The 14069-nt window shown below is 39.7% G+C and overlaps 1 protein-coding gene across 2 annotated transcripts in view; it reads right to left on the minus strand.

The window, feature by feature from the left end:
* SWAP70 (switching B cell complex subunit SWAP70) overlaps positions 1 to 14069 on the minus strand; it is a 79246-nt gene that overhangs the window by 11053 nt on the left and 54124 nt on the right. For both annotated transcript variants that reach the window (XM_067749934.1, XM_067749933.1), the window contains exons 4-7: positions 9414 to 9641; positions 6965 to 7111; positions 5728 to 5836; positions 3833 to 4014 (exon numbers count right to left, since the gene is read on the minus strand). In XM_067749934.1, the coding sequence (XP_067606035.1) occupies positions 3833 to 4014; positions 5728 to 5836; positions 6965 to 7111; positions 9414 to 9641 (666 nt within the window). The remainder of the gene's footprint in view (positions 1 to 3832; positions 4015 to 5727; positions 5837 to 6964; positions 7112 to 9413; positions 9642 to 14069) is intronic.

A 14069-nucleotide genomic window follows, 5' to 3' on the forward strand; every position in this document is an offset into this window, starting at 1 on the left:
AAATCATTAACTTGAAATATCTGTTTTTTGTGATTAGCAGTAACTACATGTTTTGTTTTGTTTTGCTTTTTTCAACAAAAACTCCTTTGTATCCTGGCTCCCCGCTTACCTCTTTGGAACAGTTCCTCAGAGCTGAGAAGCTTTCTCCCGGGCTGGCTAGAGTCCTCAGTAAAGTCCCCGAATAAAACATAACTCTCAGATTTTAGCTGTGCTTTTTTTCAGTCGACAAGACCAACAAACTAAACCACAGGCCAGCTAGAAGTCTGACAGGCGAGGCCAGCAAAGAGCCCCCGTGTAGTAGGAACAAGTCTCAAAGACAGGCCTCAAAAACTACATGTGGGCCAGAATTCAAATATCAGACTGTGGGGCCAGGTAGGTTCCAGGGCATTGTTGAAAACAACAGAGCCACTGTGAGATGAACAACTGGAGGTGATACCAACAGAGGCATCCGGCTTAACAGAGAGCTGAGAGACTGACAGAGATCAGAAATGGAGACAAAGAGCTCTGCTGCCACATACAAAAATAAGCTCAAAATAGATTAAAGACCTAAATGTAAGACCAGATACTATAAAACTCCTAGAGGAAAACACAGGCAGAATACTCTTTGACATAAATCAGAGCAATTTTTTTTAATGTATCTCCTAAAGTAAAAGAAATAAAAGCAAAAATAAACAAATGGGACCTAATTAAACTTTAAAGCTTTTGCACAACAAAGGAAGCCATTGACAAAGCGAAAAGCCAACTTACCAAATGGGAGAAAATATTTGCAAATGATATGACCAATAAGGGATTAATATCTAACATATATAAACAGCTCGTACAACTCAACATCAAAAAAACAAACAACCCAAAACCTTGTACACTGTTGGTGGGAATGTAAACTGGTACAGCCACTGTGGAAAATTGTACGGAGGTTCCTCAAAAAACTAAAAAGCAGAATTACCATATGACCCAGCAATTCTACTCCTGGGTTTTTTGGGTTTGAATATTTATTTATTTATTTATTTATTTGGCTGTGTCAGGTCTTAGTTGCGGCACACAAGATCCTTGTTGCGGCATGCAGGGTCTTTTCGTTGTGGCACGCGAGCTTCTCTCTAGTTGTGGTATGTGGGCTGCAGAGCGCGCAAGCTCAGTAGCTGCAGTGCACGGGCTCTCTAGTTGTGGCGCATGGGCTTAGTTGCCCTGCAGCATGTGGGAGCTTAGTTCCCTGACCAAGGATCAAACCCGTGCATTGGAAGGTGGATTCTTAACCACTGGACCACCAGGGAAGTCCCCACTCCTGGGTTTATATCCAAGAAAAACAAAAGCACTGATCTGAAAAGATACAGGCATCCCAATGTTCACAGCAGCATTATTTACAATTGTCAAGATATGTAAGCAATCTAAGTGTCTATCAACAGATGAATGAATAAAAAATAGATGTGGTGAATACATATCTACAATGGAATACTACTTAGCCATAAAAAATAATTAAATTCTGCCATTTGCAGCAACATGGATGGACTTGGAAGGCATTACGCTAAGTGAAATAAGTCAGACAGAGAAAGACAAATACGGTATGATATCACTTATATGTGGAATCTAAAACATACAACAAACTAGTGAATATAACAAGAAAGAAGCAGGCTCACAGATATAGAGAATAAACTAGCGGTTACAGGGGGGAGGGCAAGATAGGGGTAGGGAAAGTGGGAGGTACAAACTGTTGGGTGTAAGATAGGCTTAAGGATGTATTCTACAACACGGGGAATATAGCCAATATTTTGTAATAACTGTAAATGGAGTGTAAACTTTAAAAACTGTATAAAACAAAAGAATGCCAAAAAAGCCCTGCTGACACCTCGGTCACCCCAAGGCACTGTGTGCATGCCCAAGGTTCTGCTTGGGAGGAGGACAGTCAGAGGCTGCACACCATGAGGCAAACAGACTCCACTGAAATAATCCAGCCAAATCATGAAACAAATAAATGAGCAAACAACAATAACAAGCTTTTGGGGGAGGGGTGAAAGCCATATCTAGAGTTGCTACAACGTATTATCTAAAACATCCAGTTTTCAACAAAAAATTATGAGATGTGCAAAGAAAGAGAAAAGTGTGACTCATACGCAGGGAAAAAAGCAGGCAATAGAAACTGCCTTTGAAGGGGCCCAGACACCGGATTTAGCAAAGACTTCAAAGAAGTTATTATATGTTCAAAGAACTAAGAAAACCATGCTTAAGGAAGTCATAGATGATATGATGATATCCCATCAAACAGACAACATCAATAAAGAGACAGAAATTATAAAAAAGAACCAAATGGAAATTCTGGAGTTGAAAAGTACAATAACTGAAATGAAAAATTCACTAGAGGTTCTCATACATACATTTGGGCTGTAGGAAGAATCTATCAAAGATAGATTGATAGGGCTTCCCCGGTGGCGCAGTGGTTGAGAGTCCGCCTGCCGATGCAGGGGATACAAGTTCATGACTCAGTCCGGGAGGATCCCGCAAGCCGCGGAGCGGCTGGGCCCATGAGCCATGGCTGCTGGGCCTGCGTGTCCGGAGCCTGTGCTCCACAACGGGAGAGGCTGCAACAGTGAGAGGCCCGCGTACCGCAAAAAGCAAAGCAAAACAAAACAAAACAAAAAAAGATTCATAGAAATTATGCAATCTGAAGAACAGAGAAGAAAACAGCATCAGAGAAATGTGAGACACCCATTAAGTACACCAACATTCACATAACAGGAGTATCTGAAGGATAGGAAAGAGAGAAAGGAGAAGGAAAAATATTGGAAGAAATAGTGACTGAAAACTTTCCCAATCTGATGGAAAATACTAACCTACACATCCAATAAGTTCAATGAACTCTAAGATAATACAAAGAGTTTAACACATACTTCATATCATACAGACATACACATCATAGTAAAACGGTGGAAAACCAAAGACAAAAAGAAAATCTTGAAAGCAACAAGAGAAAAATGATTCATCACACACCAGGAAACACCAGTAAGACAGACAACCAACTTCAGAAACAGAGGAAGTCAGCACAGAGTGTGGCATTTCTAGGGGTTGCAAAGGGAGAACCCCACCAGGAATTTGGGGCCTTAAAGTATGCCACATCCCAGGGCACAGGTGCTGCATAGGAGGACACAAAAGGATGCTTGAGCTTGTGGTTAGCAGGTGCTCAGTGATTCAAGGCAGAAAGGATCAACCCAAAGGCGCCCCAAATAAAGACCATGACCACACACTGAGGACTCAGCACCACACCCAGAATTGTGATATACACAACTGAGGAAGAAAGTTTCCCAATGAATGTCAACTATCTCATACAGCCTGTGGTACTTGACCTCCTAGCCCTGAGATGGAAAGGGAAGCTGACCCAGACTGTATCTTTGGCTCCAAACAATAAGTAAAACCCCACAATTCTAACACTAAGGGTCTTCCAAGATCCTCATGAGTGAAGATGGGAGCTAAGGGGGAAAACCTAAAAAAGCAACAGATCCTGTCCAGTTCACCAAAAGTGACCTTGACATCCTTAGGGGAATACAATGTCTCATCTTTCTCTGACAAAATTCAACTGTGCTCATTGTTCTTATAAATGTTCTTTTCTGGTCAATGAAATGTCCCTGCTACCCTGAGACCCTCATAACTTTCAAGGGCTGGGTAAACCAGGGCGTCTCACTCAGTGGTCTAGATGTACTTCCTGCGAGCACAGTTCACAAAAAAAATCTCTCTACGGTTGCATTAACCTAGTCTTGGTAGAACCAAAGCTCTACCAAGTAAGTGAGGTCGCTGTGGCCTCTGCAGTGAAATGAGAGCCCGCCCCCAGCCCAGCGTCCACACCCACCTTCCTCACGGTCTCCAGCTCCTGCTGCTTGTTTTCATTTGCCACCTGGAGCTCCTTCATCTGTCGCTCCAGCTCCTCCTGCTCAGCCAGCACCTTCTTCCGGAGTTCTTTCCGACGCTGGCGGGCTTCTTTGTGTGGTGGGGGGCTGCCCAGCTTCAGCAGATGGATGGTAGAATGGATGGCTGTGAAAGGCATGGGAGAAAAAACAGGGAATACCCTTTATTCTTTGTAAGCCTAACATGTAAATGGCATAGTGGGAATAAAACCAGAGACCCAGGATAATTCTGATCCTGCCACTGAACAGTGGTGTGACCGTGAGCAAGTCACAGAACCTCTTACAGCACGGGTTTCTCATCTCTAACATGAGAGAGATGATCTCTGGAGTCCCTTCCAGCTCCAAAGTTCCGTAACTGCCTATCTGTGCTTAAACAGATCTTGATTTGGGAATATCACACACATTTGAGGAAATCCCAACACTTCCAACTCCCTTTCCTATACTTCCCAAAAGGCCAGGTAAGAACAAGACATAGCAAGGGCTGAGATATAAAGTTCCTGGTATCTGATTTGCTGCCTGCTGTATTTAGTCTGCCCCTCATCCATACCTTATGAAACCATCTCCCTCTATACTCCCTTCCCGAGGTGATAACAGCAGCTACCATTTTTTGAATATTTGCTATATATACACCCTTTACATGCATTATATAATTTCTACGTGAAATCTGATTTCTTTCCTGATTGTTTCAATTACTTAAAGAGCTAATACTTTCACATTGTTCAAACTCAAAAGCATGAAAGGACATAGATGAAGTCTCGCTCCTACTCCTATCCCCCAGTACTGAGTTCTCCACTCCACTAGCAACTAATGCTAACAGTTTCTGTGCATCTTTCCTGAGATACTTTAAGCATATAGAAATAAACATGTATATACGTTCTCCATCTTCTGTTGACACAAATGTTGGCATAACACTCTTCAGAGCCTTGGAGAGCTTTCCATATCAGTACATACTGCACAGTACTGCACAATTCTCCACTGTGTAGCTGTACCATAATCTGTTCAACCACTCCCCAATTAATGGACGTTTAAGTTGTTTGCAATCTGTCACAAACATTTCTGCAATGATGTGTCATTTTTTAAATATGCAACTATATCTTCATTTTCTAATTATGAACCCTCACAACAACCTGAGAGGTCGATACTGTTATTTGCCCCATTCCACAGAAGAAGAAAGCTGCTAGAGAATTCCTAACTCAACCCCAGAAGCCCAGGAGAGAGGATTCAGACCCAGGTACACTTGCCTCAAACTCTTAAACTACATCAAAATGACCATAATTTTCAATAAAACAATTTTACCTATGTTCAAGAATATAACATTCAGAATCCTCTTTCATGATTAAAAATAAAATCTCATAAAGTGTTTCATTCTTTACTAATTTTGAAGTAATACTTTAGTTTGAAAGTTATTAAATCAGAAGTTTGCATTCTTGAGATAATTATTTGAAACTAGTGATTTCTTGTGAAAGTAACAGATCTTGAAAATTACTTGAAGTATTCAAAAGCTATTGCACAATTCCTCTTTTGTTTTACACGTTACGAAATACTCAAAATGGCTACTTTAAAATTCTTTATAGTTCTTAAAAGGGGAAATTCCATGTTCTTTAAATAGTAAGAGTAAAAAAACCTAAAATGTCCAGTTTATAATTTTCCCACACATTCATCAGGCAAATGAAATTGATGAAAATTTTGGGAACTCCTCTCACTTTGTTATTCTTCTAGCTACTGTTTCACATAGAAATAACTATAGACAATGAGGAAACAATGTCGAGTATCTTTAATGAGATCCAAAGCTGAAAGAGCTCTCAAGTCATATCATGACAAGTAATAAAAATTACCTTACCCTGAATCCACTCTTGTTTCTTCTTCTTATCTGAAGCACTGATTTCAAAGGTCTTATCAAAACATTTTATGAGAAAAAGGCATTTCTTTCCATCTTTGTCAGGCAAGGACTAAGACAGAAAGCAAAATTAGTCTTTAAAATTTTATTTTAAAGTATTTAGATTAAGTTCAATCTTAATTATTTATATAAGAAGTACCTATAAATGAATATTATTGATTTTCTAATGCTGCCCCCTAGGCAACAGTACTTATGGTAAAAATGACCCTGGATTAGTGTACTACACCTAGACTGGGAGAACCAACACCACCTTATGGGCCATGCTTTGGGCTTTCCTGAGCACAGCAACCCTTGTACCTTAGCACATCTCTTAAGGGAACCCTGGAAGATATACCCATGGACTGTTCCAATAGGTCTTGACTCCTATAGGATATGAGGCTTCTAACCCAGGGTGATTCCCACACCCTCCAGATGCGTCTCTCCCTTCCTTGCACCAGGGGTATTGTTGCTGGCAGGCTGTGGTTCTTGTCCTATATCCTTATAAGTAGACTGGTATGACCTATGGTAATCTTGTGAGTCTCCATGTTTACTTGAATCTAAGAAGACCCCTTACTGGGCACTGCACACCCTAAGACATTAATACATACCATTTCAACCATCAAAACACATTATCATTTATGAGTGAGATCTTAGGTATTTTAAATGTTCTTCAATAAATACAGATGTGGCAATAGTTCAGCTATAAATTAAAAACTCAAAACTTTATGTTCTTGAGGACTTCACTTCTTTAACCGAATTAGCAGCTGTGACTAAAGTATTCTGAAAGTCACCCTAAGTATTCCAAGGCAATGCTCACATCTTCTTTTGGTTTATCTATTACACTCAAAATGGCCCAGGTTTTCTGATATATTCATGATTTCAAACACTTTCTTACTAAATTTTTTTTTTTGCTTTATTTTCTTATTTATGACTCCATTTTATTCAAGAAATGATCCCTTCAATGTACAAATGAGATTTAATCCCTATATTTTATTCTCGAGTATAAGAAAATTAACTCACATTAGAAAAAAATTTTGTCAGGTATCTAATTTTTTGGTTCAGAAACTATGGCTACTGTATACCTGTATTATTTTGGAAATGTAAATTTTAAGATTATTTTTAAGGCTCTGGAGTCTAGAAGAAGATACACTACTTGAACAGCAGGGGGCAGCACTGGAAAGAGGTAACCGTTGACTCTTACCTCCACACAGCAGTTCTCATCCAAGAGAATGTCTCCTTTCTTATCTTTCAGATCCTCACTCACATAGTAAGAAATTATGTTGGGTTTTAGTACAAACCAGCGTTCAGTCCAGTTTTTCCGTCTATGGCCTTTTTTCATCATGTAACCCTATGAAAGATTAAATCTGATATAAACTCCTGTCCTTTTATTTATAAGAGCTGATACCTCTTCCTTGACATTCTTGCCTACTCCATTATCTGATGTGTGGCCTTTAATACATGAATATCAAAGGTTCTTGCCCTTTGTGGATCATGAACCCTTTGAAGAGCTACAAAGGCAGGGCACTATACCCAGTCAAATTCATGCAAGCATGTGCAGATAAAAGTTTACATAGAATTTTAGACACTCAGAGACATCTCCTCCCCCCACCCAAACCCCCCAACCTCGCCAAAAGCTATATGCAGATAAGAGACTGCAAGACCCCCTGATGTTAACAGCATTGTGGGGTTTCTTTTTTTAATACCTTATCTTTTAGGGATGCCTACTGAAATATTTATAGATAAAATGAAATGTCTGGATTTGTGTCAAGATAAGACAGGAGAGCTCAAAGTAGGCGGGGAGGATTAACCAGGTATCAGTGGTTCCTGGGGCTGGGTGATGGGTATACGAGAGTTCATTATACTATTCTATCTGTTCCCTTTAAAATAGAAAACAAACACATGCACACACACAGTGATCTGAGATTCTCAGTAAATCTAGACCTAGACCTCACAGTGATTCTCAGTAAATCTAGACCTCCATCAATGAAAATGCTAAAACCTATCAGTCAACTTGGCCAAGCATATCTTCTCAGCCAGTCCCCCTCTGGCACCAAAGTACCTCTCTGCCTGACCTCACAATTCTGGAGGATGACTCTGCTCCAAAGGAGCAGAAAAAGAACTGGACCAGTAGTTAGGCTACTGGCTGCTAAGTATAGCTTCTATGCTCACACTTACTAGCCCTGTGCTTCCTTCCCATACATCAGCATCAAAGGTGTATGATTAAAACTTTTACTTCAGCAAAAGTACACATTTATTATAGGCCAAAGCCCTTCAGTACTATTCAAGAATAACTCACTTTTTTTTTTTTTTTTTTTTTTTTTGTGGTACGCGGGCCTCTCACTGTTGTGGCCTCTCCCGTTGTGGAGCACAGGCTCCGGACGCGCAGGCTCAGCGGCCATGGCTCACAGGCCTAGCCGCTCCGCGGCATGTGGGATCCTCCCGGACTGGGTCATGAACCCGTGTCCCCTGCATCGGCGGGCAGACTCTCAACCACTGCGCCACCAGGGAAGCCCTAACTCACATTTTAAATAGTAAATCTATAGGTGCTGATAGCTTATGGTAGACTATATACATCGTTAAATATATGATAATATCTTGGCTGTATCATTCGATTATTACACTAAGTTCTAATCATATTACTTGTTCAGTTTGCTAATCCTTGAACATTTAAGCCAAAGCTATCTCATACTGCAATTCATCTGTAGTTCTATATTCTGCCATCCTAATCTGTCTGGAAATCCTCTTCAGACAGAGACCATGTCTCATAACTCTTTGCAGCACCAAAAACTTACACAAATTAAGCCTCAATTAATTTTTTTGATGGGCTCCATTTGGAGAAAAGAGCAAAAGCAATATCACCTAACAGAGCAAAGAAAGGACCAAAGTAAGGAAATCCCAAATCAGAGCTATTATTCAATGTAATAAGGTAGGAAATCTAATCTAATCCACTAAAAATATATAAATTCTACTTAATAAGCATTAAGCCTCCATACGTATATCAGATGCTATGCAGGTGCTGAGAAAACAAACTTTATCATCTAATATGATAAACACAACTTTACTATATAAAGGTTTTTTTCCCCAAAAGAAAGAATATTTTTATGATTTTATAAAAATAATATATATCATATATATAAAGAGAGATCAACATGTGTAAACATATATAATAGTAAGTCCAATAATAAGAAAAGAACAAAGAATAAAATAAAATTCACAGAAATCCCACAATCCAGCGGCAATCAACATCTTGGCACTCATCCTTCCAGACAGCTCTACAAACACAAATCACATTGCATGAAAGGGATGACAAGACACCTACTGTTCAACAAACTTTTTTTCACTGAACAATATGCCATGGGATCTTTCAGATGAATAAGTATGGATGTACACGTGACATAAAAGTACTTTAAAAATGTTTAGAAATGTGATCATTTAAACAGTTATTTCAAAATAGTAATTTCCCAATGCTTAACTATAATTCTTTACAATGAAAGCCTAACACAAGACTGGGAAAATAAGAAACTTTATTCCTGTTCTCAATCAGTGTAAAAGTGTAAGTGACTTAGACTCATCTTTGTAATGCAAATTTGTTTTATTTCAAACATGTCAAATTCTAAAGGTAAGGAGAAATAGTGTTATAGGACTCTTACCTGTTTCAGCACATCTAATATAAGCTCATTAAAGACCTCGTTAATTGCCATGGACACTGTCTGCCGATCCATGCCTTTGCTAAACTGTCCATTTCCAATAAGCTCAATCAGTTCCCACACGGAAAGGCCATCTTTACTGTCATCAAAGTTGATTTTATAATTTTCAAATTGTTCTTGTTGCCAACCTCCTCCCATAGCTTCTGTAAGTTTCTTAAGCAGGTATTCAATCTATATAAAGAATTTTTAAAACATTATTTCATAGCAAAAAAATAACTTTTAAACTTAGGTATGTACCTGTGTTACTTACACTGAAAGGTCAATTTCGGAAATATTCTTTTATAGTGCCAAAAGTGTATCTTTCAAGAATCATGATACTACCAGGGAGAAGGGTATGGATAAAATGCCATTTATTCTATATGAAACTAGAATAAGTAATCAAAAACTGGAATCTTTAAGAGTATAGTATATTTGCATACAGAACTAAAGCAAACTGCACACATACTATCATACACAAACTAATTGATGTGATCTGATTACTCTTGGATTTCAATATATCAGAATATTAATTTTACTGAACAATAAGCATCTCAAAGTACGTACAACTTAGTCACCAATTTATTAATTTTCCACATAAGCCAATTATTTGAAATTAATGCTGCTGCTTCTCATTAGAATGCTGACAATGTTGTAAACAATGGTGAATTCCTAGCCTGGGCCAGAAAAGTCTATTAAATCCCGAAACACATAGCTTTGTATAGAAAAACAGTAGAAAATACTGCACGCATCTTTCCAGACAGCTCTACACACACACACATCACATTGCATGAAAGGGATTACAAGACACCTGCTGTTCAACAACCTGTTTTTTTCAGATGAATGAGTATGGAGGTACACGTTACATGAAAGTACTTTAAAAGTGTAAATGAAATAGTAACAGTTAAACAAAACAGTGATGCAGTAATACTGAATGAGAATTGATCTCTCTTATCTTCTGGAAAGCCTGGGTATCCTACAGTGCTCTCTCAAACTCAACATGTGCAAAAATGAATGAACCATCTCTACCTTTCAAATGGCTTCTCCTCCAATTATGGATTTCAGTTGGGAACAACACCATTCACCCATGTCAGGACCCTTTTCCCCACTCCCTTACATCAAATCAGTGACAAAATCCTACTGTTTTCACCTCCCTTCTTTAAACTCTGCCTAGCTCCCTATCACCTCAAAGATAAAGGCCAAGCTCCTCTGTGTCCCCTGTGATCACCCCTGCCTACTGTCTCTAACATATTTCCTGCCATGCCCTACTGCAGATTTTACACTCCACCAATAACCACCATCAACACAGATCGCAAGCATGTTCTGTAAAGGGCTAGCTTGTAAACATTTAAGACTTTCTACATCTCTGGTATATGTTCTTCTTTGTTCGGGTTTTTTTTTTGTTTTTTTGGTATTTTTTAACAACCCTTTAAAAACGTGAAAATTATCTTAGCACATGGGCTATATAAAAACAGGCTATGTGGGCTGAATTCACCCAGCAAGCTGTAGTTTGCCAACACCTGCTATAGATTATAAGTAGTCTACCCATTTAACACATTTTTTTATGCTTCTATGCCTTGCCCCATGCTGTCCTATCTAGATTACCTTTCCCCATTTCTCTACCCAGCTAACTGGTATCTGTTCAAATCCTACATTGTCTATAATATTCCCACTCAGAATAGTCCAAAATGTGGACCAGCAGCATCAGCATCACCTGGAAGCCTGTTGGAAATGAAGAATCTCATACCGCACCGAAGACCCCAAAATCAGAATCTGCATTTTAACAAGAACCCCCAGTACTTCCATATGCACATTAAAGTTTGAGAAGCACTGCTCTGGTAAAACTGCTCTGACCCAGGTCAGGTGTTCCTCTTCTGTGTCACTGCACTCAGCATACTGTATTGAAACTATCTCTATATTCATACGCTGCCCCCTGTAGATTTTCTGAAATCCTTACAGGAGGGACAATGTCCCACTCATCTTTGAATCTCCAGAACTCAGAATCATACATAGAATGTAGTAGAAGTCAATTAATGAAGTGGAAATAAACTAAGCTAGGTCTCAATTTTTCTCATCTATGAAATGGGTATAATAACACCCATCATACAGAACTACTATGGGGATAAAATGGGACAAAAATAGAACACTGTGCACAATGTCTGGCACAGTATGTACTCCATCAATGTTTCTTCCTTCTGCACTGAGTAGAATATTATTCAACCATTTAACATTACATTTAAGGCAGACTGGTTCAAGATGGCAGAATAAAAGGATGTGCACTCACTCCTTGTTGCGAGCACACTGGAATCACAACTAACTGCTGAACAATCATTGACAGGAAGACACTGGAACTCACCAACAAAGATAACCCACATCCAAAGACAAAGGAGAAGCTGCAATGAGACGGTAGGAGGGACAATCACAGTAAAATCAAACCCCATAACAGCTGGGTGGGTGACTCACAAACTGGAGAACAATTACACCACAGAAGTCCACACACTGGATTGAAGGTCCTGAGCCCCATGTCAGGCTTCCCAACCTGGGGGTTTGGCAACAGGAGGAGGAATTCGCAGATAATCAGACTTTGAAGGCTAGTGGGATTTGACTGAAGGACTTTGACAGGACTGGGGGAAACAGAGACTCCACTCTTGGAGGGCACACACAAAGTAGTGTGCACATCAGGACCCAGGGGAAGGAGCAGTGACCGCACAGGAGATGGAGCCAGACCTACCTGCTAGTGTTGGAGGGTCTCCTGCAGAGGCAGGAGGTTGCTGTGTCTCACTGTGAGGACAAGGACACTGGCAGCAGAAATTCTGGGAAGTACTCCTTGGCGTGAGCCCTCCCAGAGTCCGCCATTAGCCCCACCAAAGAACCTGTAACCTCCAGTGCTGGGTCACCTCAGACCAAACAACCAACAGGGAGGGAACCCAGCCCTACCCATCAGCAGACAAGCACATTAAAGTTTTACAGAGCTCTGCCCACCAGAGCAACTCCCAGCTCTACCCACCACCAGTCCCTCCCATCAGGAAGCTTGCACAAGCCTCTTAGATAGCCTCATCCACCAGGGGGCAGACAGCAGAAGCAAGAAGAACTACAGTCCTGCAGCCCGTGCAGTGAAAACCACATTCACAGAAAGACAAAATGAAAAGGCAGAGGACTATGCACCAGATGAAGGAACAAGACAAAATCCCAGAAAAACAACTAAACGAAGTGGAGATAGGCAACCTTCCAGAAAAAGAATTTAGAATAATGATAGTGAAGATGATCCAGGACATCGGAAAAAGAATGGAGGCAAAGACCGAGAAGGTGCAAGAAATGTTTAACGAAGACCTAGAAGAATTAAAGAACAAACACACAGAGATGAACAATACAAGAACTGAAAAGAAAAATACACTAGAAGGAATCAATAGCAGAATAACTAAGGCAGAAGAACGGATAAGTGACTTGGAAGACAGAATGGTGGAATTCACTGCCGTGAAACAGAAAAAAGAAAAAAATAAATGAAGACAATCTAAGAGACCTCCGGGACAACATTAAATGCACAAACATTCGCATTATAGGGGCCCCAGAAGGAGAAAAAAGAGAGAAAGGACCCGAGAAAATATCTGAAGAGATTATAGTCGAAAATTTCCCTAACATGGGACAGGAAATAGCCACCCAAGTCCAGGAAGCACAGAGAGTCCCAGGCAGGATAAACCCAAGGAGAAAGATGCCAAGACACATAGTAATCAAATTGAGAAAAATTAAAAGACACAGAAAAATTATTAAAAGCAACAAGGGAAAAACAACAAATAAAATACAAGGGAACTCCCATAAGGGTAACAGCTGATTTCCCGCAGAAACTCTACAGGCCAGAAGTGGGGGGGGGCACAATATATTTAAAGTGATGAAAAGGAAGACGCTACAACCAAGATTACTCTACCTAGCAAGGATCTCATTCAGATTTGATGGAGAAATCAAAAGCTTTACAGACAAGAAAAAGCTAAGAGAATTCGGCACCACCAAACCAGCTCTACAGCAAATGCTAAAGGAACTTCTCTAAGTGAGAAACACAAGAGAAGAAAAGTACCTACAAAGAAACACCCCAAAACAATTAAGAAAATGGTAACAGAAACATACATATCAATAATTACCTTAAATGTGAATGGATTAAATGCTCCACCCAAAAGACACAGGCTCGCTGAATGGATACAAAAAGAAGACCCATATATATGCTGTCTACAAGAGACCCACTTCAGACCTAGGGACACATACAGACTGAAAGTGAGGTGATGGAAAAAGATATTCCATGCAAATGGAAATCAAAAGAAAGCTGGAGTAGCAATACTCACATCAGATAAAATAGACTTTAAAGTAAAGAATGGACAAGAGACAAAGAAGGACACACATAATGATCAAGGGATCAATCCAAGAAGAAAATATAACAACTATAAATATAAATGCACCCAAGATAGGAGGACCTCAATACATAAGGCAAATGCTAACAGCTATAAAAGAGGAAATCAACAGTAACACAATAATACTAGGGGACTTTAACACCACACTTACACTAATGGGCAGATCATCCAGACAGAAAATTAACAAGGAAACACAAGCTTTAAATGACACAAGAGACCAGATAGA

Source organism: Pseudorca crassidens, chromosome 9, assembly GCF_039906515.1.
Source record: "Pseudorca crassidens isolate mPseCra1 chromosome 9, mPseCra1.hap1, whole genome shotgun sequence".
In the NCBI taxonomy this organism is placed as follows: Eukaryota; Metazoa; Chordata; class Mammalia; order Artiodactyla; family Delphinidae; genus Pseudorca; species Pseudorca crassidens.